The following is a 24,102-nucleotide window of genomic DNA, read 5'->3' as shown; positions in this document are numbered from 1 at the left end:
GCTCATGTACGTACACGCCACATGACACAACTACTACATCACAAGCTGGTGGAAAATAATAAACAAAGACGGCAAAAGTAAATGGGATTGTTTTCAACCAGGAAACTTCATTAGTGTTCGTGAGACCGGTCGCAAAGAACTCAATATGATAAACACTCGAGTGCAAACGAAACAAAAACATCAAAGCGCTTGCTCACCCGCACTGATGCAATTTAAATGGTCGCTTAACTGAAACGCGACTGAAAAATTGCAATGTGAATTTAAGAAAAATCGCAATATACGTTGGCAAATACCACAAATAGCACACGGCGCATAACGATCCAATATAAAATTTTGTGTTAGGCATTGACCGTTTAATGTAGCATAGTTCCCATAGTTCCAATTCGATCGACATGTAAAATTTATCCTAAATAAGTGCACGCACTCTTAGCGTGCAAACTGCAAAGATTGTCAAACTAAAAGGCACCACCAGGGTTTGCTATAATTTCAGATTACCAAAAAATCTCGAGTACTTTTTCAAATGGCCCTATGTAACTTTTGGTGGACCCCGAGAAAAACGGGTTTTATGTTTCTTGTCAAAATGTTTGAATCCTATTTCAAAAATATTGATGAAATTCCAACATCATTTATACATTAAAAATTCATTTTATGTTCATGTAACATAACAGTTCTATATGTTCGATGCGTGCATCACGTTAAAACTTAGAAAATATCTGCTACGTCTTTTCGATTTCCTGACAGTATCATACACTGTCGTAACCGTCGTTTAGAAATATATGTTGCGTGATACACGTCAAGCAGATAAGACTGCATGTGTTCGAACAAATAAGTTTATAATACTTGTGTAAACATGAGGAACGGATATCCGTTAAGGTTGGACAGAGAATGCGCAAAAATCGAAAACGAAAAAAGCAGTTTTTTCCACACCGTGTGTTAGATCTTCATAAAAATCAATCAGCATATGTAGAATTTTAATACTGCTGATTGATTTTTATGAAGATCTAAAAAAATTGCATTTATCGTTTCCGATTTTTGTGCGTTCTCTGTCCAACCTTAAAACAATCGTGTCGCCATAGCAGCCTATCTGTAATAAAAAAAAAATTAACCACAGATAACAGACGTTTAGGCTCGATTTGAATCGTGTGGAAATACCCGCTGCTGAAATTCCGAATAAATCAGACATCTGGAACATGTTTGGCAAACGTTTGCAGATGGCGCAGTGATCACTACAATGCAGTTAGAGTGCAGCTGTCAAACACGTGTAGCAAACAGTTGCGCAGATGGCAATAGTGAAACACGGATTTTCAACGTATATCAATTTGAAAGTTTACACAGGTTTTTGAAGAAATTTTGTTCTAGCCTAAACGTCTGTTATCTGTGCTTTAACTTTAAGTGCTTTAACCCATGTAGTGCAACGATTCCACATATCCCTGAACAGGTCGTTAGGCTCTTAAATCATACGATGTTTATTAGGGATCCCAACTAGAGGCATAATCTAGTGGCGGATCACTCTACGAATGTATAATATTGTCCGTGTTTTTCCAAAAGAGACGCGTCGATTATTTTTCGTTGCAGCAAGATTTATAGCGCTACTCGGCGCACGATTCGTCGCAATGTATTTCTTACGGGATGAATGACACTTTAATAAAAGGTGGTGCAATTTTGTGTATAAAACTCACTGTAAATAAAAATACGAAAACCTGGAATTTTAGAAGATCAGTTTTCATTCAGTTTTATTGGTAAATTCAGTTAAAGTAGTAAATAATTATCACACATTAAACTTGGGTAATACATATTGTTCGACGTTTTTGAGCATTTATTATCAAATGCGCCAATTCAATTCGTCGCATCAAAATTATTGAATAGCTCGTTTCCAATGAAACGTACAATAAATGTACATCAAATTGAAAAAATGCATTTCATTTCCATTTTTGCATCAACTTTGCTCTCCCTCGTAGACAAGTCCGTTTAACAAGCGTCTTACGCTGATCCCCTTCGTTTGGTTGGATATAGAGCTAGCTTTTCGTAAAGACACTTTATACACACGTAAAACAATTATCCATGTTTGATTCTACAATTTATATCTTTATTTTTAATCGTGATATTATTATTATTATTTTAAGTCATAGAGTTTATTGAAATAAAACGAATTTTTGGGTTGGATGAATCAAAATATTCATTGAATTAATCTTACAGGAATTGTTATCTATACTTTTCGTAGATCAACAAAATTATTGTTTATTGCAAATAAATCGGCGATTGATGCAAAAACATGCTACTGATTGAATCAAAAGGGTTGACTGCATTATTTCAACAATCCTTGTTAGATTGGAACAAAGAGATAAAAATTTGTTCCAACGTGTAGAACAGTTGTTTACACGTGCACAAAACTGGAGATATTCACCCGTCAAAAGGCGCCAGACCGGTACTAATGACTATTCTTATTATTACCTCACAATAAGAGGGTTCTAACAACGACGTTGGTTCTAAATAGTGGTAAATCATCAATTATTTAGTTTATTGTAATGAGTTTATTGATATATTCATTTATTTCTTTAAAGGCACGACTTCCACGAAGAATCAATGGATTATTTGCAGATTGCATGACGCGCAAAGGATTCAACATGAATGTTCGTATCCATAGAGCGTTGTTTCCAATGCAATAGCTGTAGCTGTTTGAAGCGTCAGACCCGTTACATAGATGGCAGCTATGAATTTTCCAACGGATACCTGAAAGATATGTTTCCTCCAAAGGACAGTCCAAGCAAGAAAATTCCCTTTGCTCATTCTTCGTTTGTATATTGTTCTGGTGGGACACGCATTGAAAATCGCCATTACATCCAGCGTACACAACATGGACGTTCGACTGGAATGACTACTGGGCTAATCATCTGTTTGCACTAGCCGTGCAAACATGTTTCGCAAGTGAAGCAGGATGTCACAAGTGGATTGCATATGATCATGATGCAATATGCGTACTGATGAACAAATCGCTGCCACAAATTTCATCAATTTAATTCTCGATTATCTTTTTCTATCTATCGCAGCTATCGTCAACACCAACGCATGTGAGTTAAGATACAGGATACAGCGACAACCGTCCTTATGCTGTTTACGCTGAACTTCGAGAATCACTGTTTGCAGCCGTTTATACAGCGTTAGGCGGATTATCTCATCATTTATCAAGTGGTACAAATCGAAGCGGTTCATAGACTAAAATTTTCCTTAGAATCAACAAATTCGGCAGATGAATCGGTTAGGCTCGCTAAGATTGTCGGCATGTCCTGAAAGATGTACTGATTGTTCTTTTACCTCTTAGGTTATAACTAACGTTGAAGTAGCTGTGATTGGTATGATATGCCCTGCAAAAAATAAAATTGCGACTCAACTTATAAAGTGCGTTAATTTGAACATATATTCCATTTGAAACAATAAAAGGTATAATCTGAATTAACAAAACTGTTTTTTCGTTTGAATGTTTGCCATACATTGACTCAAATATTTATAGTGTTTACAATGACAAAACAACGTTATTGAAACAACAAAATTGTATTTTTGTTTCCATTGTTGTTAAGACGAATTTCACAATTTTTTTTTGTATTCTATATTTGATTCAACAAATTATTCAGTTTTATTTCAACTATTATTTTATTTATGTCAACGTACATATTTAATTGAACGCAGAACAACTTTGAAAATTTGTTGTTTCAACTTCCATATTACAGTCGTGATTCGCTGGTTGAACACTTTTTAACTGGACCGCTTTTTAGTTGGACCTCCGCTAGTTGGACCATTGTCCAACTAAAAAGCATCTGAACGTCAAAATTTAGTGTCAAATTTACTTTGACAATCAATCTGACAATATTTAGAGATGTGAACAGATGCATTTATACTGCCAACATCTCCTTTGGAGAGTTTTTGACATTTGTCAGTCGGTCCAACTAGCGAATCAAATTCGTTAGTTGGACAAGGCTGTGGCCCAACCAGCGAATCACGACTGTATTTGAGATTAAAAATATTTTTTCTGCGTGCACAGACTAGCGAAGTGTCGAAAATTGCAGCCAAACGGACTGTCAAAAAGTGCAGCCAAACGAGTATGAGCGCTTTGAGAGGGGAAGTACTTATGGGAGCTTCCGTGATGCCAGTTTACATTCATGGCTGCTAGTTTTACTGTTTTTCTCTCCGCAAGTCTGTTATATAAAGTGTCTGTACATTCTGAATTTCTAATTTTATTGAAAAAAAGCATTCAATTTCGCTGATTTGTAAAAATGCTTCGCAAGTAATTGGCTCTTAGGGCATAATTATGACGGCTGTTTTTAAATTTATGTGATCGAAAGAGATTATAACTACTAAACTACATGCATAACTTAAAGCTCAATTGCCGCCAACCCGAGATTTGGGACGTTTTGTTGTTCTTCGTTTAGTTTAAAATTTAAATCCTTTTTCAGTGGATAACAAAATGTTTTTCTTTTGCTTCTTCTGTATCACAGACCACGTTCAGTATCACGACCATGGAACAGACGATGCGGCTGCGAATCTAAATCTAGTACTACAGGCTGATTCACTTGCACGTCACGTAACGTGCCAATTAGATCGGTCATTGGCCTGTTTTCGCAAGTGCACAAACTTTGCATACGCATTCTATAGAAATTCAGTCAAAATCCGGAGTGTTTAATTTTACTAAACCTAAACGCTCGAGATGGACGTCTTCTCTGTGATATTACGAATTGAAATTAACATTAGCGTTTACCCTACAAACAATCAAAGAACCAAGTATAGAACACAATATTAGGGTTATAAATGTTTGTAAATTATGTGTCGCAGAGTGCTTTTAGCAAATACACAACTTAACTAACAGTTGATTAATCTGTCCAACAAAAATGATATGGTCCCTGAGGTCAGAATCAGCGCAAGGTGTGAGAGGGAGGGCAAAATTGCTGAAAAATGAAAATAAGATGAATTTTTTTTCAAATTTCATGCAAATTTGTAATAAATTACTCGACAAACATGTGATTAAAGGACTCTCCGCTTTGGAGAGAAATTCCGGACGAACCGTTAGTTGCCCAGCATAGTCGTTGATAGCAAACAAAAGAGAAAAGTTTTATCTTTCGTTGATTGCTATGCACCGTGCTTGGGTATTAACAGTTTCTCCAGAATTTCTCCTCAAAGTGATTTTTGGCAATTTGAGCCCAAATCATATGTATGTTTTTCGAGATTTCTAGAGTGCGATATGCCCCTGATATAATCCGCACTATTTTTATAGTTAACGCCCACATGTCAACCATTTTTTCATATCTATGGCACAACAGTGCAATGTAGTACACAATTCTTCAAAATAGGATACAGCTAGGGATACACGGAAGATATCGGAAATGGTAACTAAAATTGGTATGGTATAGTATGGTAGTTTAATAGTTGAATTATAATGATGGAATATATCAGTACTATTCGCAATATGGTTATGAATAGTTCGGAAATACTTTCTGGAATGGAATTTATTTATACGGGCGACAAGTTACGGCGCGTAGGATAGAACAAAGTTTCAATAGGCTGTCGCTTGGCGCAGCATATATTTCAATCCGCCAAGTCACCTTTTCTTTTTCAAGGAGTCAATTAACAATAAATTTCGCAGTTTCTGAGAAAAAATGTCTGATTTTTTTTTCAACTTTTCAATGTTGAATAAATAAGCTCTCCTCTTTTAAATGGCCCTTACACGTTCATTATTTTTTGTCAATGCATAGCATTGACGATATTGTTACAATATTTCAATCCTATTTGAAATCTACATCGTCAGTACAATTTTTTTCCGTTACACGTACAATATCTTTGTCAATACTCTCTAGTATTGTTAAAAATATTGAACGTGTAAGGGCCGCTTTACACCGTAAAGGCTAGTTTATAGTTCGGAAAACGTGTCACGGGATTTGGGTCCCTGTGTATTTTAAATGGAGCTCGGGATCTGAAATCCCGTGACGGGAAATGAGTCTACACAAAAATGACAGTTTTCCTGAAGTGTAATCCGGCCGGAAACAATTCATCACAAATTGTTTCCGACGGGGAAAATAGTATTTTTATAAGGTTTGCAATTCGCTGCAAGTTTGGTACTGTTTGTATTTTTAAGAAACAGGAGAGTTTTTGGTTCGACAGTTATGAGAGCCCAAGTAACCAATAAGCATTATAACGTAGCCTAATATCTGCTTTAGATCCACATATAAAGCTGTCCTACAAAGCCATGAAGCCCTAAATACTTATATAATGCCGATATTATGCCAGAAAAGACGAAATATTGTGCTATTACTGTGCAGAGATTGACAGCTCGTTTCTGCAGTACTAATGCTATTATATGGCAAAAGCGTACAAATGTCAAATTTGAAAGCTTTATATTGGCAATACTAATGCTATTAAAAACTTCAGTTGGTTGTCATTGTCCGCCATGGTTTTAAAACCATTTCTTATTTTTCTTTCGGTATGATGAGCAAACAGGAAATTTTTTAAAATATTCTGTTTAAAACCGTAATAGGGATCTTTAATTTGGAAAAATTGTGCCAGTTTTTCATATGTATTGGTAGCGGGTGTCCTTACGAGTACACTTATATCATTCTTAAACCTTAATTATTCTTTTATGATTTTTAAATTTAAAAAAAACCAAATGAAATTCAACCAGCAAACTGATAGTTGTCCTACTAAATGACGTATCTGCAAATGTCTCGTTCGCCTCATTGTTAACCGGGACAGAACCCCACACAGCATGATCTGGTACTTTGTCAATCCGCTAGCAACCTGCCATCCCAAGTTTCATCTGCAAACTATGGTAGATTTGATAAGGCAACCTATAGAGTCGTGCAAGTCGCATGGGTTTGGATGTGTTATTGTCCTAAAAGGAAACAAACTAAAAAATGTTTTTTTCAATAGTTTCGGGCCAAAAAATTTAAAAAGACCTGAGATATTAACTCACGGTACTAATCTGCACCAGAATATGCACACCCGCACACCCCTAAAGATCCCTATTGACCCTGTTCTAATGCATTGTAATGAATATCCTTAATGGGTTTTCGTTCTCAGATGATATGAATGTTTACGAAAATTACCTTTAGTAAGTCTCGAACTGAGGTACCTTACCTCGTCCTTCACGGTAAGTGTGCTGCGTTTGCTTCCTGGACTATATTGCATATGTTCGATTGAAATGAAATATGCAGAATATAATCTTCAAGAAGAGTTGCATAACAAATAAACCCACAGCATTACAATAGCATTATATCAGCTTTTTATTTGCTCTATAATGGCATTAAATGCACTTGTAAAGCTTACATGCTTTAAAGATCCTTGATGCATGTACGCGTTATATCAGCTTTATATACGCATATAGACCAAGCTATAATGCTATATGTCGCCTGTGCAGTTATGCATTATTGATGCTAATATAGAGCGTTATTGCGTTGTTAATGCGGTAATGGAGTTTCAATGCAACATTAGTGCAAATGTATAGCAAATATAGTGCAATGGCTTAATGCTTATGGTTACTTGGGAGATCTCGACAGGAAATTTTCCCTGATCAAATCCCAACGCAAATCCCGTGCGAAATCCCATGATCCATTTCCCGAACTGTAAACTAGCCTTAAGAGTCAATTTTATATTTGATTTTAGATTGTACATTGCTGTAGACACGTTAAATTTGATCTTTATTGTAGCTTAACATTACAGTCGAATTACTGTAAAATGAGTGTACATTAATGTACATTTAGTTTCAACGAAAATTATCATGGTTTTGTTACTGTACAATTCTCATCGGGATAGCATTAATGCTATATTGTGTCTGCAAACAAAAATCAGAAGCGACTTGTCGCTCGTCAGCATACGTTACCCCAGCGAAGTTCATAGTTTCTTGATGTAGTGTAGACTTTGTTAAATGTGTTGGTTATAAACAAATAATTCAAAACCAATCTTTTTGTGATTCTTAAGGAAAAAAATCAAATTAGAGCCATACAATCGCATTTAAAAGTTTTATTCCTTTGTCATGATCTCACATGATTAAAATAAATAAGAAAGTGATTGATTTTAGTAGCATGTCGACTATAACCATGACAACACAAAATATAAGATTAACTATAGTTTTATTGACGAAAATTTATTTGTTTATTTTATTCATGAAATGACAATTCCACTGACGTCGCTAGAAATCTTCGCGTCGCTGGACTGTTCAGCGCAGCGACAATAATTATAGCACGAAAAAAATGAAATATAAAATCAAAATCTTCAAATCTCTGGCATCACTGCGCCCATGACAGCGTTTGCTTCATATTATTCCTTATCTTTTATTCTGTCCATTTGTCAAATGTAAATATCTGAAGTTACTTTTGTCCCGAGGATCAGAGATGCCAGATTTGCAGACAAGTCTGCAAATTCGCAGACTTTTAATTTAAGCTGCAGATTTTTTCGATGACGCAGATATTTGCAGATTTTCTAGTTTGGTTGCAGATATTTGCAGATTTTTTAGTTTTGTTGCAGATATTTGCAGATTTTTGAATATAAAAGCTTTTGGTTACACTAGCTTTCCTGACATTTTTTGTTCTTTCCAGACTTTTAAAATTATTATTGCAGACATTTGAAAAAAGTACCTGGCATCTCTGCCGAGGATTCCCTTCTACGTTTCTCAACATACAACACCTATCATCATTCGCTGTTAGGCGTATGTGACTGCCGTAATACAATTGAAAATTGTCGCGCATTAAAAATAGTTCAGAAGAAAACAGACAAAACATTAATCAGTGATCGAAAGGTACGTCAAGCTCTTCACCCAGTTATCGCAGTGGTCGCTGTGAACGGAAGCAGTTTTTTGCATCTGCTACCCACGTAGTTGAAGCGTTCCCCCTTTCTAATCTGGCTGCGATAGCCAGTGTTTTGTTTTGATTGTTCTAGAATATAGACGTATCCGTTGGGGATCCCGTCCCAATCCCTGTTCTCCACAAGTAGTGATCTGTCGTGTTTTGTGCAATCGTAAGTGATCCATTACTAAACCCGTAACAAAGTGCGAAAAGTGTGTGCGTGTGTGCGTCGTTGTTGCATTTGTGAAAGTTGGAAAGGGTTTTCCCCAGTATAACGGTTTCGAAAATTGCCCGTGAGTTGCACAAACCCCCAACGGATCTACCTCTAGATCCCAGCAGCAGCAGTAGCCACAGCAGAAGAAGGAATCACGAAATCACAGCATCGATTATGGCATCTCTGCTGGAGGAGGAGCAAAGCCTACGCGAATGCGAGGCGTACATCCAAACGCACCGGATCCAGCGGGTCCTCAAGGACTGTATCGTGCAGCTGTGTGTGGTTCGGCCCGAAAATCCGATCGCATTCCTGCGGCAGTACTTCCAGAAATTGGAGCGGGTAAGTTTTGTGGGCGAAAAATGATTATGATGATGAGGGATGGCATAGTTAGTAGCAAACCCAGTGTGTTCGAAACTTTTAAAACAGCTCATAAAATTTCATTTTTCGTAAAAAAAATTGTTAGTTAATTTAAAGATGTTTGAGACCAAATTTAGTCAATTTATAAATCTAACTGAACGGGGTCAAGCAAGAAATTTATTGGGAATAGGCTGTAACTGTTTCGAATCACAAACGCAACAACAAAATGCGATGTATCTAGTTCCCTTTTACATCCGTTGCTCCCTTCCGTTCTCGGCCCATCAATGCACAAAGTTCAACAGGGCTCAATTCGACTTAACAATTTCAACCTTCGCACCAAGTTCGATCGTGAGGCAACCAATTAACACCACACGAAACGGAATCACACAATACGGTTGTTTTCTCCATGATTCAAAGTTTGTCGTTCTACAAAGTAGGAATTCAAATATTTCAAACGTTACTCCCCCGTTATGAACAGATTTGTTGTATAATATCTTCTCGACATTGTCCTGGTTCATAGGAAAATTGTGAATGGCACCTAATTTGAAAGCCTTTCCATCATAATAATCATAATTTGAATGATCGACATTTCACTTAATTGTATAATCACTATTGAGTGAGTAAATTATAAAACACCCTATTTCAACAGATTTCGCGTGCGTTTGTTTGCATGTAGGGCTAGTGTTGCGATCATTCCACGGCATGAATCCTTTAGCAATGTGCCTTATCAAATAGACGAACTATATAAAAACTCTCAATCGCTCTTGGCTTTGGCTCGAACATACGACAATTGGCCAATGAAACTGGTACCTTGCCTCGTGATCTATCAGACCAAAGCAATGGGTGAGCAAGCAAATGTTAAGAATATGATAAAATGTGCTTCGCTCTCCAACATTCACGAGCACTAATCAATCCTACACGTTTCACGGCTAATAAAAAAGATTGTGAATAATAACTGCCATTACTCGTAGTACAGCGCTTGTCGCAGTACCACTGCATCGTCGCGGTTTCAGTTTGATTGACTCATTTGTCGGCGGTGACGTGATCGATTTGCTTGCCGCCCATGTTTCTGCTTCCGACAGACACGACCCGAAAGTGGCAATAATGCTGATGGGTTTGCGTGGGTGACATGATTGATATTGTTCAGAAGATTGCGAAACAAACGCTGATAGGAATAAGTTGGTTGCTGGTCGCAAGTGGAACTTCTTGTGTCGTACGTAAACCGAACATATCGTCTCGGTGAGGTAATCTCTGGGTAGAACTTAGCCTGCTATCGTACTACGGCTCGGGCTGGTACTTGAGATCGCTATATTTAGAGACACTTCAGAATGTTTAGTGATTTCTCATGGTTGTAGTTTGCGGGGACTTTAGTTGCAATTAGAGCAGACTTTTCAAAAATTAGCTGCAACATTCTAGGTTAGCTAATTAACCATCGCGACCTTGAAAGACGGAACACATCCTAATCTTCGAATAATCGTTCACTTTGTCCACCATTTTTACCCTAGACAATCAGCATTCGTGTCGAATAAACGAGATTCGATTCCTAGAATTGCGACAGGAATTTGAAAAAATCTGGTTTTCTATTACAGGACTGAATTATAAACATAATTATAATCCTGCTCTAGCCTTCTGTGTCTACTGTTTAAGAGATAAGCCTCTGCGTTGACGTCGCATTGTAATCCATTTTGAAAAGCAGCTTTGGACTCGTACACTCATTCATCGCAGTTTACTGCCGAAATGTTGTTAATCTACGGCGTAAACAAATTGCAGCATCGTACGGAGTTGAGCGTTGGTACCAACGTGAATCCACGATGAATTAACGAAGCGAACTGAAACTGCCACCAATTGGCAAATGTCGTGATTGATGATAAGGTTGTAATTATAATTCGTTTGCCATCGTGAAATTTGCAGGTCGCTGGAGGTGATGAGATTGTTTGTTTATTTCTTGATTCCGCTGTACAACATTAAGCTGCTCAGACTATTGTCGACGTAAATTGCTTACAACGAACTCAAAGTATGATTGCTCACGTGGGCACTAATCAGTCGGTAAACTAGAGATCAAGTAAAGTGGATTGTTTCGGCATTAGATTGTATGACGAGATGGAGACTATATTGGTGTAGGTTTTTTAGACTATGCTAAAGGGACTAAAATCTTATTTAAGGCTGTACATTAGGGTGACAATAAAACAAACATTTTTAAAATCGGTAATGTAAACCACCCAGCGTCGTTCAAAATCAAGAAAAAATGACTGTCCAAATATGGGTGAAATCGGTTAACCCGACAGAATCCCCCTAAGATCTTAAACTGTGTATGGGATTTTTGCCCAAAATGTAAGGGGAAACACTCACAGTTCACGAAACCCCCGTTAAGGTCACCGTAAACACCCTAACACGTGCTCAGGAAGGAATTAAGCTTTTCAATATATGCCGATCAACTCTGTCGAAGACTACAAGATAATTAATGTTGGATACTGCTGCTAAACATTCGCAAAGGTGTAAGTAGCGGGTTGGCCACTACTCGGGTTCTGATTTGCCAGGCAGACCCTTTTGTCTAGGCGGTCTAGGTGCTTCGACAAGAATTTCAGATTTTCGCGCATAAACAAGAAAAGGTGAACAAACAAATATAAATTTCGATTTACCGACTTTAATTCTCCTCTGCTATACTGTGCACTGCTGGATATCGCCGATCTGCTGCTACCGTTGGCAGGAAGACGGGAGGTTTCTTTCGACTGGCCGGGACAACAACGGCCGAGTTCGCCCGATTTACGTTGGCTGCTCCGACAGAGGGCCTTAACAATTTGCTTGGTTTGGTTCTTTTGTTGGAATTTCCCTAGCGACGTTGGTGACGAATCATAGGATTCCCTTGCTTCCCGCAAGGAATCCCGGAAGACATAGCAGTATTCTCTTCCCAGGTGAAGCCGCTGTCCTACCTGTTTCCCTCTCATTGACTGTTACCTGTAGAGGAGAGCAAGGCTTGTTTATTCTCTACAGCGAGAGAGGCGGGTGCGTCGGATTCTTAATGATTACCCAGGGAAGCGAAAACTCCTTTGCACTTTGCTTCTCTTGGCGGTGATCGGGCACCACAAGTCTCACGAGCGCCCAAGCCATGCGCCAGCACTTTTGACGAATATTCTTCCGTCACAAGCCCGCTTTTCACTAAATTGTTGCTGTGGCGGTAAGCAGTCCCGAAACTGCGCATCGAGGACGTCTTTCCTTCACCGTGGTCTGTCACTATCTCCCCTATTACTCAATGGCCGCCTTCCTCACCACCAAAACAAATCGTCCAAGCGCCTCGCCTCATAACTGTCAGCAAGAGGAGAGCGTTGGCCTATCGAATCCCTATGTTATTTATTCACAAATCTTCAACAAAACTTTGTACACCTATCTCCACGCACAAGACCGTTCACAAACGCGAAAATGAACAAAATTTACAAGAAAAAATGAACGATCATAAGGAACAGTGGTGAGCATTATGTTACGTAAACAATACACTCTACGGAGTGTATACACAAATAAGGGTATATTTCCACCCAGTGCTAAATTGTTACCCTGGCGGGCTGGCTGAAAATCATGAGGCCGAATTTACATAAGGCTGAATCTAAAAGGCTGAAAAATCAAAAGGCGGCCTTTCAAAAACTAAACTTACTGAAAAGTGAAATTTCAAAAGTCAAACTGATATCAGCTTTTCGTTTCATTGCATTTTGATACGAAATTAGGCAATCCATGAGACGTTTCTGATCGGCTGATTATTTCTTGTTTACTTTTTCTGACGTTACTCCGAGGGGTGCGACGTCCGACAATATCGTTGATTCGATTCAACATGAAACGAATCGGACTAACGAAAGACGTTTGTCGGACAAGTTTTTGTGTTCGCAGGAGTAGACTCGTTGACAGAACCCACCGCTGAATTGTCAAACAAACGTCTGATGGATTGCCCAATTTCTTCCACAACGATCGAACCGTGGTTATGACATTTTTAGTGCAGGACGGTCTCTATACGCACACTCCCAATTAAGCAATCCATTAGACGTTTTTTTGACAATTCAGCGGTGGGTTCTGTCAACAAGTCTACTACTGCGAACAGAAAAACTCGTCCTACAAACAACTTTCGTTAGTCCGATTCGTTTGACGTTGGATCGAATCAACGATATTGTCGGACGTCTCAGCCCGCAGAATAAGTAAACAAGAAATAATCAGCTGATCAGAAACGTCTCATGGATTGCCTAATAATATTTTTGTTTTTTTCTGTATTTAATTTATCGGCTCAAAATAGCTCAACTTCTTCAAAAGGGCTGAAGAGATTTTTGTAAACAAACTTATTTCGCTCTTTATTCCGCTGCCGAGTTGAATTACCTGAAAAATACACATGAATCAGCATCTCAACCCTTGGTAGAATCAATTGCAAATGTTTTCTGGGTTGAAATTACAACAAATTAAGAGAAATCAGCAAAACAAAAGTTTGTTTGCAAATCTGTTTACCCTTATTCAAATGTTGATATGGAATTATAGAATCCATTTATCATTACACAGTGGCACGACATTAATTGGCATTTGCCATATCGGTACAAATAGGACGGTTTTATGTAATTTTGCTGTGCTGAATTCGTTTTTGATACTAACCCTATTAAAAATGAACATTTACTATTCCTTAGGGTGTCTCAAAAATATAAATTTTGTCGAAAATGTTTTTAAAATTTTTGTATATTAATTTTTGTGTACTAGATCGTTTTTGATATTAACACTTGTTAAAAAAGCCTTCATTATATATTAGGGTGGCTCAAAAATAATTATTTTGTTGCGAAGGTTGATAATTTTTTTTGAGACCTCTGACAGACAATTGCTTTAAGATCATTACACCTCGATAGTGGTACACCGAGGAGACCAAGAGGGCTTATGGCCCTTTTTATGTTTTGTGTTTTTTCATACCCTGTGCGGGTCATTGTGTGTCCATTTATCGGTCGACTTCGTCATCGTGCACAGGCTAATAAAATTAATTTAATAATTAAATTAATTTAATAATTAAATTAGTTAAATATTACATAGGTAGAAATCCATTAGTTGTCGTTTTGTAATAATTGTTGATTTTAGTACTAGTGTACAATTGTTGTGTGCTAGTTGTATGTCTATCTGTGTTCGTCTAAGTATTTGTGACAGTTGCGTTTATGATAGAATAGTGGCTAATACTTCCGGTGTTCAATTTGAGCATTCGATTCTATTCATTCGGGATAAATTAAGCTACAATTAATTTACCGACACACGTGAATCATCCATTCCCGGTCAGCATAGCATAATGAAATTCTAGACGAGTTAAAGTAGTTTGATTGCGTGTTAAATGTGTTTTACTATTCTACTTCATTAGTCTGTTTCTTTTGTACTTCTATTCGTTTGCTTTTCCATTACCCATGTATACCAAAATAGTTTCGGTCAATTTATACACTTCTAATCGATCTATTTGCATCTTTTTTTCTTTGTGTGGCATGTTATGATTCATTTCATTTCTATATCCCTATACTATACGCTATCTATACTCATATAGATACAAACGTACAAACGATCGTGGCTTTCGCGATAACACAGACCTGGTCGCAAACTGCAGTTGCAATCATGTACATATACTTACACCCGCGATTTCGCCGACATTAAAACACCCCGGTAGTTAAGTAAACGTTGTAGCACCTATAAACTTACAAACGTCACTTCCGGAAGTCTAACCTCGGTCCAAGCAGCCTAGACTAATGCTTCAGTTGAACCAATAAAAATGACGCCCATATTCACTGAACAACGCGTTCCTTGGCGACATGACCTGGAACTTTAGTGATATGAGGAAACTGACTCTCTTCTACCATCTGTGCCATACACTAAAATTAAGCATCATATTCACGGTCCTCGCGCGATCATTCAAGAATACACGCCACAGCTCGAGTCCTTCGCGATGATATACACTATCGTGAAGTCCCTACGCCCGCACATATATGTGTCCGCAATTGTAGTGTGTGATTCTGACGGGGAGCCTTTCTGAGAACCTAGCTCTACAGCTCCAGTAGGACAACTATCGAAAAATTGTACAAAAAAGATTCGCCAGCACCTAACCCTCGAGTGCGGAATCTGCACCAACGTCAACAACCTAATCCGGGCTCACAGCGGAACACAACGTTAGTTGTTCTATCTTCCGGTAAACTAGCTAGCATGTACGGCCAAGTGTAGTCTGCCATGCTTTATATGCCTTGCGATATTAGCGTGCTTGTATACAGAAACCAGTGGTTTTGTGCGTTTCAAGTGACTTATAGTATGGGTTGTAGATATCATCAAATGCGAAATAATGTATGAAAAATGTTGTATGCCCTCAAAATCTTGATTTATAGCAACAAAACAATTTTCGGGACTTTCGGCCCAGAAAAATTTTCTATTTAGTCAATTTTCAACCGATTGTTTTGTGTTCTGGAAAGTAGAAGAAATTACCTTTCCAACGGTACGCTATGTTATGTTCTTTTGTTAAAAATACTATGCGGTTTTGGGACAACAATAACAAAACAACCATCATTTTGAAATTTTTTCATGAAATTTATGAAAATTGCTTAACGTTCTTTTAAGGAAGCGTCTTTTTTAATGAAAATTTAGTGAGAATATTCAATGACAATGAACAATGACAGAGTTATTATTTTATTCCAATTTGAATACTTGTTCGCATGAACTTTTCCAGTGCCGAAAGTCCTGAAAAATAGTTTTTTTGCTATGAATCAAGATTTTGAGGGTATATTAAATTGATCAAACGTGGTTTTGTGATGTATTTGACCAGACATACAACCTTTAAAAGACGACTTGAAAAGTACATGATATTTTTTTTATTTTGTGGTACCGTATTATCAAACTTCAACCGAATACACAAATCGTAGAAGATCCCATTTGCACACCCAATTCCCTTTGTATGTGACGGCTATCTTCTTTATCTCCCAGCATTAATGTTACTAGTCTTCCGAGATATATGAACTCGTCGGCAACCATGTACCCAAGTAACCATAAGCATTAAGCCATTGCACTATATTGGCTATACATTTGCACTAATGTTGCATTGAAACTCCATTACAGCATTAACAACGAAATAAAGCTCTATATTAGCATCAATAATGCATAACTGCAGAGCCAACATATAGCATTAAAGCTTGCTCTATATGCGTATATAAAGCTGATATAAAGCGTACATGCTTCAAGGATCTTTAAAGCATGTAAGCTTTACAAGTGCATTTAATGCCATTATAGAGCAAATAAAAAGCTGATATAATGCTATTGTGATGCTGTGGGTTTATTTGTTATGCAACTCTTCTTGAAGATTATATTCGGCATATTTCATTTCAATCGAACATATGTATTATGGTCCAGGAAGCAAACGCAGCGCACTTACCGTGAAGGACGAGGCAAGGTACCTCAGTTCGAGACTTACTAAAGGTAATTTTCGTAAACATTCATATCATGTGAGAACGAAAACCCATTAAGGATATTCAATACAATGCATTAGAACAGAGTTAATTACGGTTTTGAATAGAATATTTTATTTTAAAATTTTTCCTTTTTGCTCATCATACCGAAAGGAAACATAAGAAATGGTTTTAAAACCATGGCGGACAATGACAACCAACTGAAGCTTTACAATAGCATTAGTAGTGCCAATATAAGGCTTTCAAATTTGACATTTGTACGCTTTTGCTATATAATAGCATTAGAACTACAGAAACGAGCTGTCCATCTCTGCACAGTAATAGCACTATATTTCGCCTTTTCTGGCATAATATCAGCATTATATAAGTATTTAGGGCTTCATGGCTTTTTAGGACAGCTGTATATGTGGACCTAAAGCAGATATTAGGCTACGTTATAATGCTTATTGGTTACTTGGGACCGCGTCCATTTCTACCTCGGCGACCTGGTACTCTATCAACTGCCATTTACATTATTTTGCCAGAGTTTCTAGTCAGTCCGATGTTGGCAGCTTCTCTTACAAAAGGCTCTTCCACTGCTCAACGATCGACTCCAATGGTGTCCGGAAGCCAAGAAGCATGTGAGATCTCGTAATGACAGTGCCGTTCCTTTGCACACCAGATCTTAGCATCGCACTTTCAACCACGTTTGAACAACAAATCAACGGCATAAACGAGTCGGATGTCACTTTGGTTATTATGATGCTTGTCTTGGCCTAACCTATTCAGTTTGTTGGGAAGCCATGGTCAAGCATTATCTGGAACCACCATTCGTTTCGATGCACTGGACCTCGTGCACTGTCTTCAAATCCACTAACAGGTGATGAGTTCGAAAGTTGTATTCCCGAAATCTAGGATTTGTCTTGCAAAGAGCAATTATTGAAATCGAGAGCCATTATTTCGATGCATTGGTTCCTATCCGTGTAAAAAGTGCTATATTGAAAGTGCAACACTGTTGAAATTTTAATGGTTCACAACACACTACAAAATATATTTAATTAATATTTTTCAAATTTCGAGCAAAAAAATATTACATTGCACAAATTTGAAGAAAATATTCTGGTTCCACAAAATATCCCAATAACACTATTTCAGAATCTTCAATTGGAAAAATTTGTTGAGTTCATTGATGATCTAGGTATTCGCGTTGCTCTGCACTCCAAATGAATCTTTACGAACTGTTTAATTTTAATCCACTAGATTCAATACCAGTCAAATCTTGCTGAAATTTTATTCAGAAGTTTTCCCTATTTCTGCTTAACTGCATCAACCGATTCCGGTTCGATTGATTTCTTCCAATCTTGAGTACAAGGAAAAGCAACAACTGTTGGGCGTTCATGATAGAAATTTGATTGAAAAAAAACGAATGCGTATTATTTCTACTAAACTTCCATAGAATTCTGAATAAGTTATGAAATTTCCGTTGATGCCGCGAGTTGAGCCGTAGATCCGTAGAAAGGACAGAAATCCGTAAATCTACGGGAAAATCTGTACAGTAGGCCACCCTTAACCATATGGCAAAAAACTGCTAAAATTGATCTACACAAAACACACACTGACAAACAGCCTTCGACTGCTTAAACATAGGTAGTCAGTTAAGCAATAATTCAACATTCAGCGTACCTAGCGAAGGAATAACCAAAGAAGCAGATGGATACACCAGAAACACAAGAAGCATAAAAACATCCAACAGTCAAAACCAAAACTTCCCTAGCGACAACGACATGGAAGTGCACGAGAGCAAGGGAGAGGAGTAGACTGAACAACATCCAGCAGAGTAAAGCGCATAAAGGAAATAACGATTGCCTCCGCGAAAGAAGATCACGTGTAACAGCAAGCAGTGCGGACAGTATAGACGACCACAGGCATTGCATTTATCACGCATATGAGTAAATGGGTCCGGATAATTTACAACGCCGACAATAAAACCTCACATTTTCACACGAAAAGTTATTGACACTCACACAAGTTCTCCGGATAAATAAAACCGCCGGAGAATAAGCGAATGAGTTTATCATGGTATCCTTTTTGCACTCGTTGCCTTGCTGGGGTACTATCCCAAAACACGACAAAACAAGTCTAACGTACTTCTCCGGCGGTTTTCGTTGAAATGGTGTGCATATTTTGGCACTATTATTAATTTCCACGGAAATAAAATTTTATCACCTTCTCCGGTGGGAAGGAAAAAATCTAAAAATTTTAATCGGAAAAAATATTCCCGCGCTATTTGTGCAGAGGGAGAATTTTGCGACTCATCTTATCCTGGAAAAGTTGAACATCGGATAAGCTGGCTCTCGCGTGAGTGAGTGAGAATTGCAATGTTTTTGTTTTTTTCTTCTTGAATTATGTTCATTTAAAATGTATATTAATTCCGAAAAAGTCAAATGACATTTGAGTTTAAAATCATTTTAAATAAATATTTTCCATATTTTGGTCGCATATTAAAAATGATTATGCGATATTTCAGACCTCTCAAGTACCGTGCAAGGCCCATCTACCGATAAATTAACAGCCATTTTAACTTTTAGCGCACATTAAAAAATAAGAATAAAAGATAAATCTAATAGAGGTCCGTTTTCAACTAAAGTATTTAGACCCCTACTAAGAAAAAATACACAAATTTTCAAAAGAATTAGTGGAAAGTGAAAAAGAGCCGAAACGCCCAACTATTCTAGAGGGCCATTCGCCGATCTATACAAATAATGAGTATCAATTCTCCGATCACTTGTTATTACTCATCTTCTGGCCGATTAACAGTTTATAAATGAAAATTCTAGTAATATTTAAGGAGGTTTTAGTGATTTGAAAATCATGTAATACAGGAAAAACTAATTAATCCATCTAACAGTGTTACGACACCCTATACCACTAAACATATGTATTATTTGTATAATTGATTATGAAAATGCTCTCGATTTTATCTGCCAGGAAAATTGATCAATTCACTTGAGTGGGATTACGCAAGGTTCCTTCTAGTTGTTGAGTCTTTTGACCTTGAGTGGGAGGTTTGTTCAGGAAACGAGGGCAGAACTTGCACCATAGAGAGAGCGATTATTTGGGTGTTTTTTTCAAACTTCGCATAACCCTGGTTCTTGTAAATGTTAAGTCGCTTACTTAAATCGCTGTGGTTTGTTCAGGCGGAAAGCCCAGTTTGTTCAGACGGGTATACTGTTCGAACAGATTGGGTTCTTTCGGGGTTCCATGACATTAGCAATGATATTTACCATGTGATACTTATAAACACTTTCGCATGAAATTTTTTTCGTTGGGATTATTCTGTCAACAGATAGAGCTAGTCTAGGTCAGCCTAGGTACCTTTACAGTCGAACCGTAGTTCGATTCGAGTCACCGTAAAATGGGGCAACATGGATCACGTTTTGAGCTTGAGCTTGTTCGACCACCCCTGTTTGCTACTCCGTTATCGATCTGGACTAGCTGAAGTTGCACAGAGAATAAGTAGATAATTATGCTTGGGAGTAGTGAAACATCTTTCAATGTGCAACTCCTGGTAATCCTAAAGTATTGATCAAAACCGGCGCCGGTCAGGCCCAAACGTAGATCGCGGATGGAAGGGGAAGGAATGGTTAGTCCGTTACTTGCTTTTGATAGAGGCCGTATATACTACTACGCACTCCACAAGTATCACAGGAGGAGGATATTTTTGTTAGTAAGAGTATAGAAGTAGGATCACTTCTTCTTAACCGACGCCAGAGAGGTGACTTCAGTATCTGGACTAGATATCGATCCACCAAACTCATAGACCGGGGACCAACGGATTTACTTCCCTTCCAAAAGAAGACGTGACCACAGATTTTTTCACCTCAGAAAAATCTCAACGACCTCGGCTGGAATTGAACCCAGGCAAATTGGAATGAGTGGCGGTCACGCTTACCACTCAACCACCGGCGCCGTCAAGGGGCAACATTGATCACGTTTTCAAACGATTTTCGAATAACTTTCATGGTATCAATTAGATGTAATTGTTTGTATTATTCAAGCAGGTAGTGATACCCATAGATTCAAACCGTTGGGTGATTTATTTTGTTTTTGTGCAATAATATAACAATTTTATTTTGAATTTACAATCTTTGCTCTCGAGGTAACTTAAATTGCATACCTTCAGTCAAATTCCTGCCCAATATTGTTACGTCCCCAAAAAAAACAAAATTGCCTCTATAGATACAAAGTGCTTTCATCGAAGTTTTCCAGTAATTGTTTTTGTTTTGTTTTTGTAATTGTTTTTGTTTTTGAATTTTCTTATCGTACAGTTGTGTCCATGTGGTCAAAGTTCCCTCGTTGATCAAAGATACCACCAAGGTACGTTATTTAAATGTGAAGACTTGACCAATAGCTTAACACAGCGATTCTCAATCTGGGGTCCGCGGACCCCTAGGGGGCCATGAAATCGTTGTTGGGTGTCCGCGAAGAATAAAATCTTTTCCGGACGGATATTGAAATTTCAATATCCGTCCGTTTTTTTATCGTATCAGACTGAAAATAATACATTGACAGCATATAAATCGATGTTAAGCCGTGCGGTTCCGCAACCGCCCAGGGAAATTTCGAAGGGGTCCGCGACCGTCCGGGATAATTTCGAAGGGGTCCGCGATGACCAGGGTTGTTAATCGATAATTAATCGTCATCGTCGATAACGTTAACCACCCGTCAACGTCATCGGAAACTCCGTTAACGATAATTTATCGTCGGATTCATCGTCATCGTCGATAATTCATCGGTGGTTATCGCGATACATTTTGCGTTACATTCCCGTTAATTGGAGTTGAAGTTGATGCGGTTAACTTTCAATTGTTTTGAAATAAATAACTATTGCAGGACATGTTGTTGGGAGTTGAAAATCAATAGTTTTGGACATTTTCTATGACAGGGTGGTCCGACGATGTGTCAAAATGGAATTTTTTGTCAACTTTTCGGGAGAGTTTTATATTGAAAGGAAAGTTATTGGCAGTTGACAATCAATAGTTTTGGACATTTTTAATACACAGGGGGTTCGACGATGTGTCAAGATGGATTTTTTCAACTTTTGGGGAAAGTTTATGATATTGAAGAAGTTATTGCTAAGTGAAAATCAATAGTTTTGGGCATTTTCAATGTACCGTCGGTGCGTCAAAATAGAAATTTTTTCAACTTTTCGCGAACTTTTTATATTGAAGGGCAGGTTATTGGCGGTTGAAAATCGATAGTTTTGGACATTTTCAATTCACAGGAGGATCCACCAGTGGACAGTGTTTTCAAAGTGGCAAAAAGGTGAAAGAAATTCTTTGAACCACGAAAAACATTTTTTAGCTATAGTGTCTTCAGCAAAGTTTATTTATATTTTTTGCATTTAAAAAGTATTAGTTGGGTGGTTAATCCCTCTAAAGCTGAGCAGCAAGTTTTTGTTTGGTCATTTATGAAAATAAAAAAAACTTTCTTTGGCAAAGTTGTTGAGAATATCTTAAGTATTAACTTCACTGAAGAGACTATGTGTCTATCTGTCGATTTTAAATTACATTTGTGGAGATTTCTTTGATATACCCCTGAAAAATGCTTTTAAAAAATACTTTTCCTGGTAATTTTGTAGAATTTCAAAATGTTCCAAGATTTTGTTCAGCATAAGAAAATACAGAATTTTTGTAATGTAAGTTGATTTGTATCTCTTACAACTTAGAATGTTTTAGTGCCCAAAAAGCAATATTTTGGTATGGAAGCCGCAAATTTCCACAGACGAATACCAATACGAATCTGTAAAACAAACACTATCAAAATCGTTTGGTGGGCTCTAGCCTACGTTCAAGTTCGAGTAAATTCCTTCTTTAGCATATTTTTCTTATCTTAGAGATGCAAAATATACAAAAATAATAATACTGTACTGTAAGACCTCCTTAAGGCAAATTTTTACTAAATGATTAGAACGTGTTAAGAGGCTTTGTCGAGGGACTAAAGAAGAATATTTTAACCGCTCCGATTTATTAAAAAGAAAGAAAAAATATGTTAGTCCAGGTGTTTGCGTTTCGACTTCGTCTCTTCAGAACCAGAAAAAATATGTGCCGATTTTGCCAATGTCATCGATTTATCACCCTAAAATTCGCCAAGGGTCTGATAAAAACGGGTCTTCACTGTATTCAAAAAACGACTAAAACTCTATTATGAGGCCGTTCATAAATTACACTACATATTTAAGGGTAAAGAAGGAAGAATGAAGCATCTTGTTACATAGTGTAGAGAAGAAAGAGGGAGCTAAAAGCTTCCTAACTAGAAAAGGTAATCAAACATTGGAAATATGTAAGTATTTTCTCTTTTTTTAAATCCGAAATCTTCTAGTTTAAATTAAAATTATAATAAAATCTGTTAATCACCACACCACTAAAATGTGTAGTGTAATTTGTGGAAGGTCTAATAATAGCGGTTTAGAAGTTTTTTTTTCAATACACTACAATTTTGCGTGCTATAAATTACTAATTACACAATAGCTCAAAATTTGTTTTTTTCATGGTCAAAACAATTTTGATCACCTTTTTGCCGCTTGGAAACACTGTGCACCTGGGACTCTTCTGTGCACAAACTTACTCGAAAAGTTGAAAAATTTAATTTTGACACATCGTCGGACCCTTCTGCGTATTGAAATGTCCAAAATTATTGATTTTCAATTGCCAACAACTCTCTTCAATATAATACACTTTCCCGAAAAGTTTAAATAATTTCATTTTGACGCATCGTTGGACCCCGCTGTGCATAGAAAATGTCCAAAACTATTGATTTTCAACTGCCAACAACATGTCCTTCAATAGGATTTATTTCTAAACAATTGAAAGTTAACCGGATCAACTTCAACTCCAATAAATGGGAAAGTAACGCAAAATGTATCGCGATAACCGATGAACCGACGATGACGATGAAAACGACGATACAATTATCGACGATGACGATGAAAGCGACGATACATTATCGGAGTTTCCGATGACGATACATTATCGTTAACGAGTAACGCCGATAAATTATCGTGAAAAATGTATCGTATTAACAACCCTGGCGATGACCCAAGGTGATTTCGAAGAGGTCCGCGGAGCAATCAAGGTTGAGAACCGCTGGCTTAACACATCAAGAGAGTACACGTTGACGCATTCTAGAAATTACAACTAGATACCTACTCGGTAATTCGCATCTTCATCATTGGAAAGCACTGGTTATTTTCCGCATATTTTGTCCGAATTTCAACCAGATATGTTTTTGAAAGGAA

At 37.5% G+C, this 24,102-nt stretch overlaps 1 protein-coding gene across 1 annotated transcript in view; it reads left to right on the top strand.

The window, feature by feature from the left end:
• The first annotated feature begins 8,633 nt into the window (after positions 1–8,633).
• LOC131693257 (cAMP-dependent protein kinase type I regulatory subunit) overlaps positions 8,634–24,102 on the top strand; it is a 142,304-nt gene continuing 126,835 nt past the window's right edge. The window contains exon 1 of the mRNA XM_058980944.1: positions 8,634–9,375. Coding sequence (XP_058836927.1) covers positions 9,211–9,375 — 165 coding nt within the window. The 5' untranslated portion in view covers positions 8,634–9,210. The remainder of the gene's footprint in view (positions 9,376–24,102) is intronic.

This window comes from Topomyia yanbarensis, chromosome 3 (assembly GCF_030247195.1).
Source record: "Topomyia yanbarensis strain Yona2022 chromosome 3, ASM3024719v1, whole genome shotgun sequence".
NCBI lineage: Eukaryota > Metazoa > Arthropoda > Insecta > Diptera > Culicidae > Topomyia > Topomyia yanbarensis.
The sequence above is the reverse complement of the archived record's forward strand: the minus strand, read 5'-3'. Positions and strand labels throughout refer to the sequence as shown.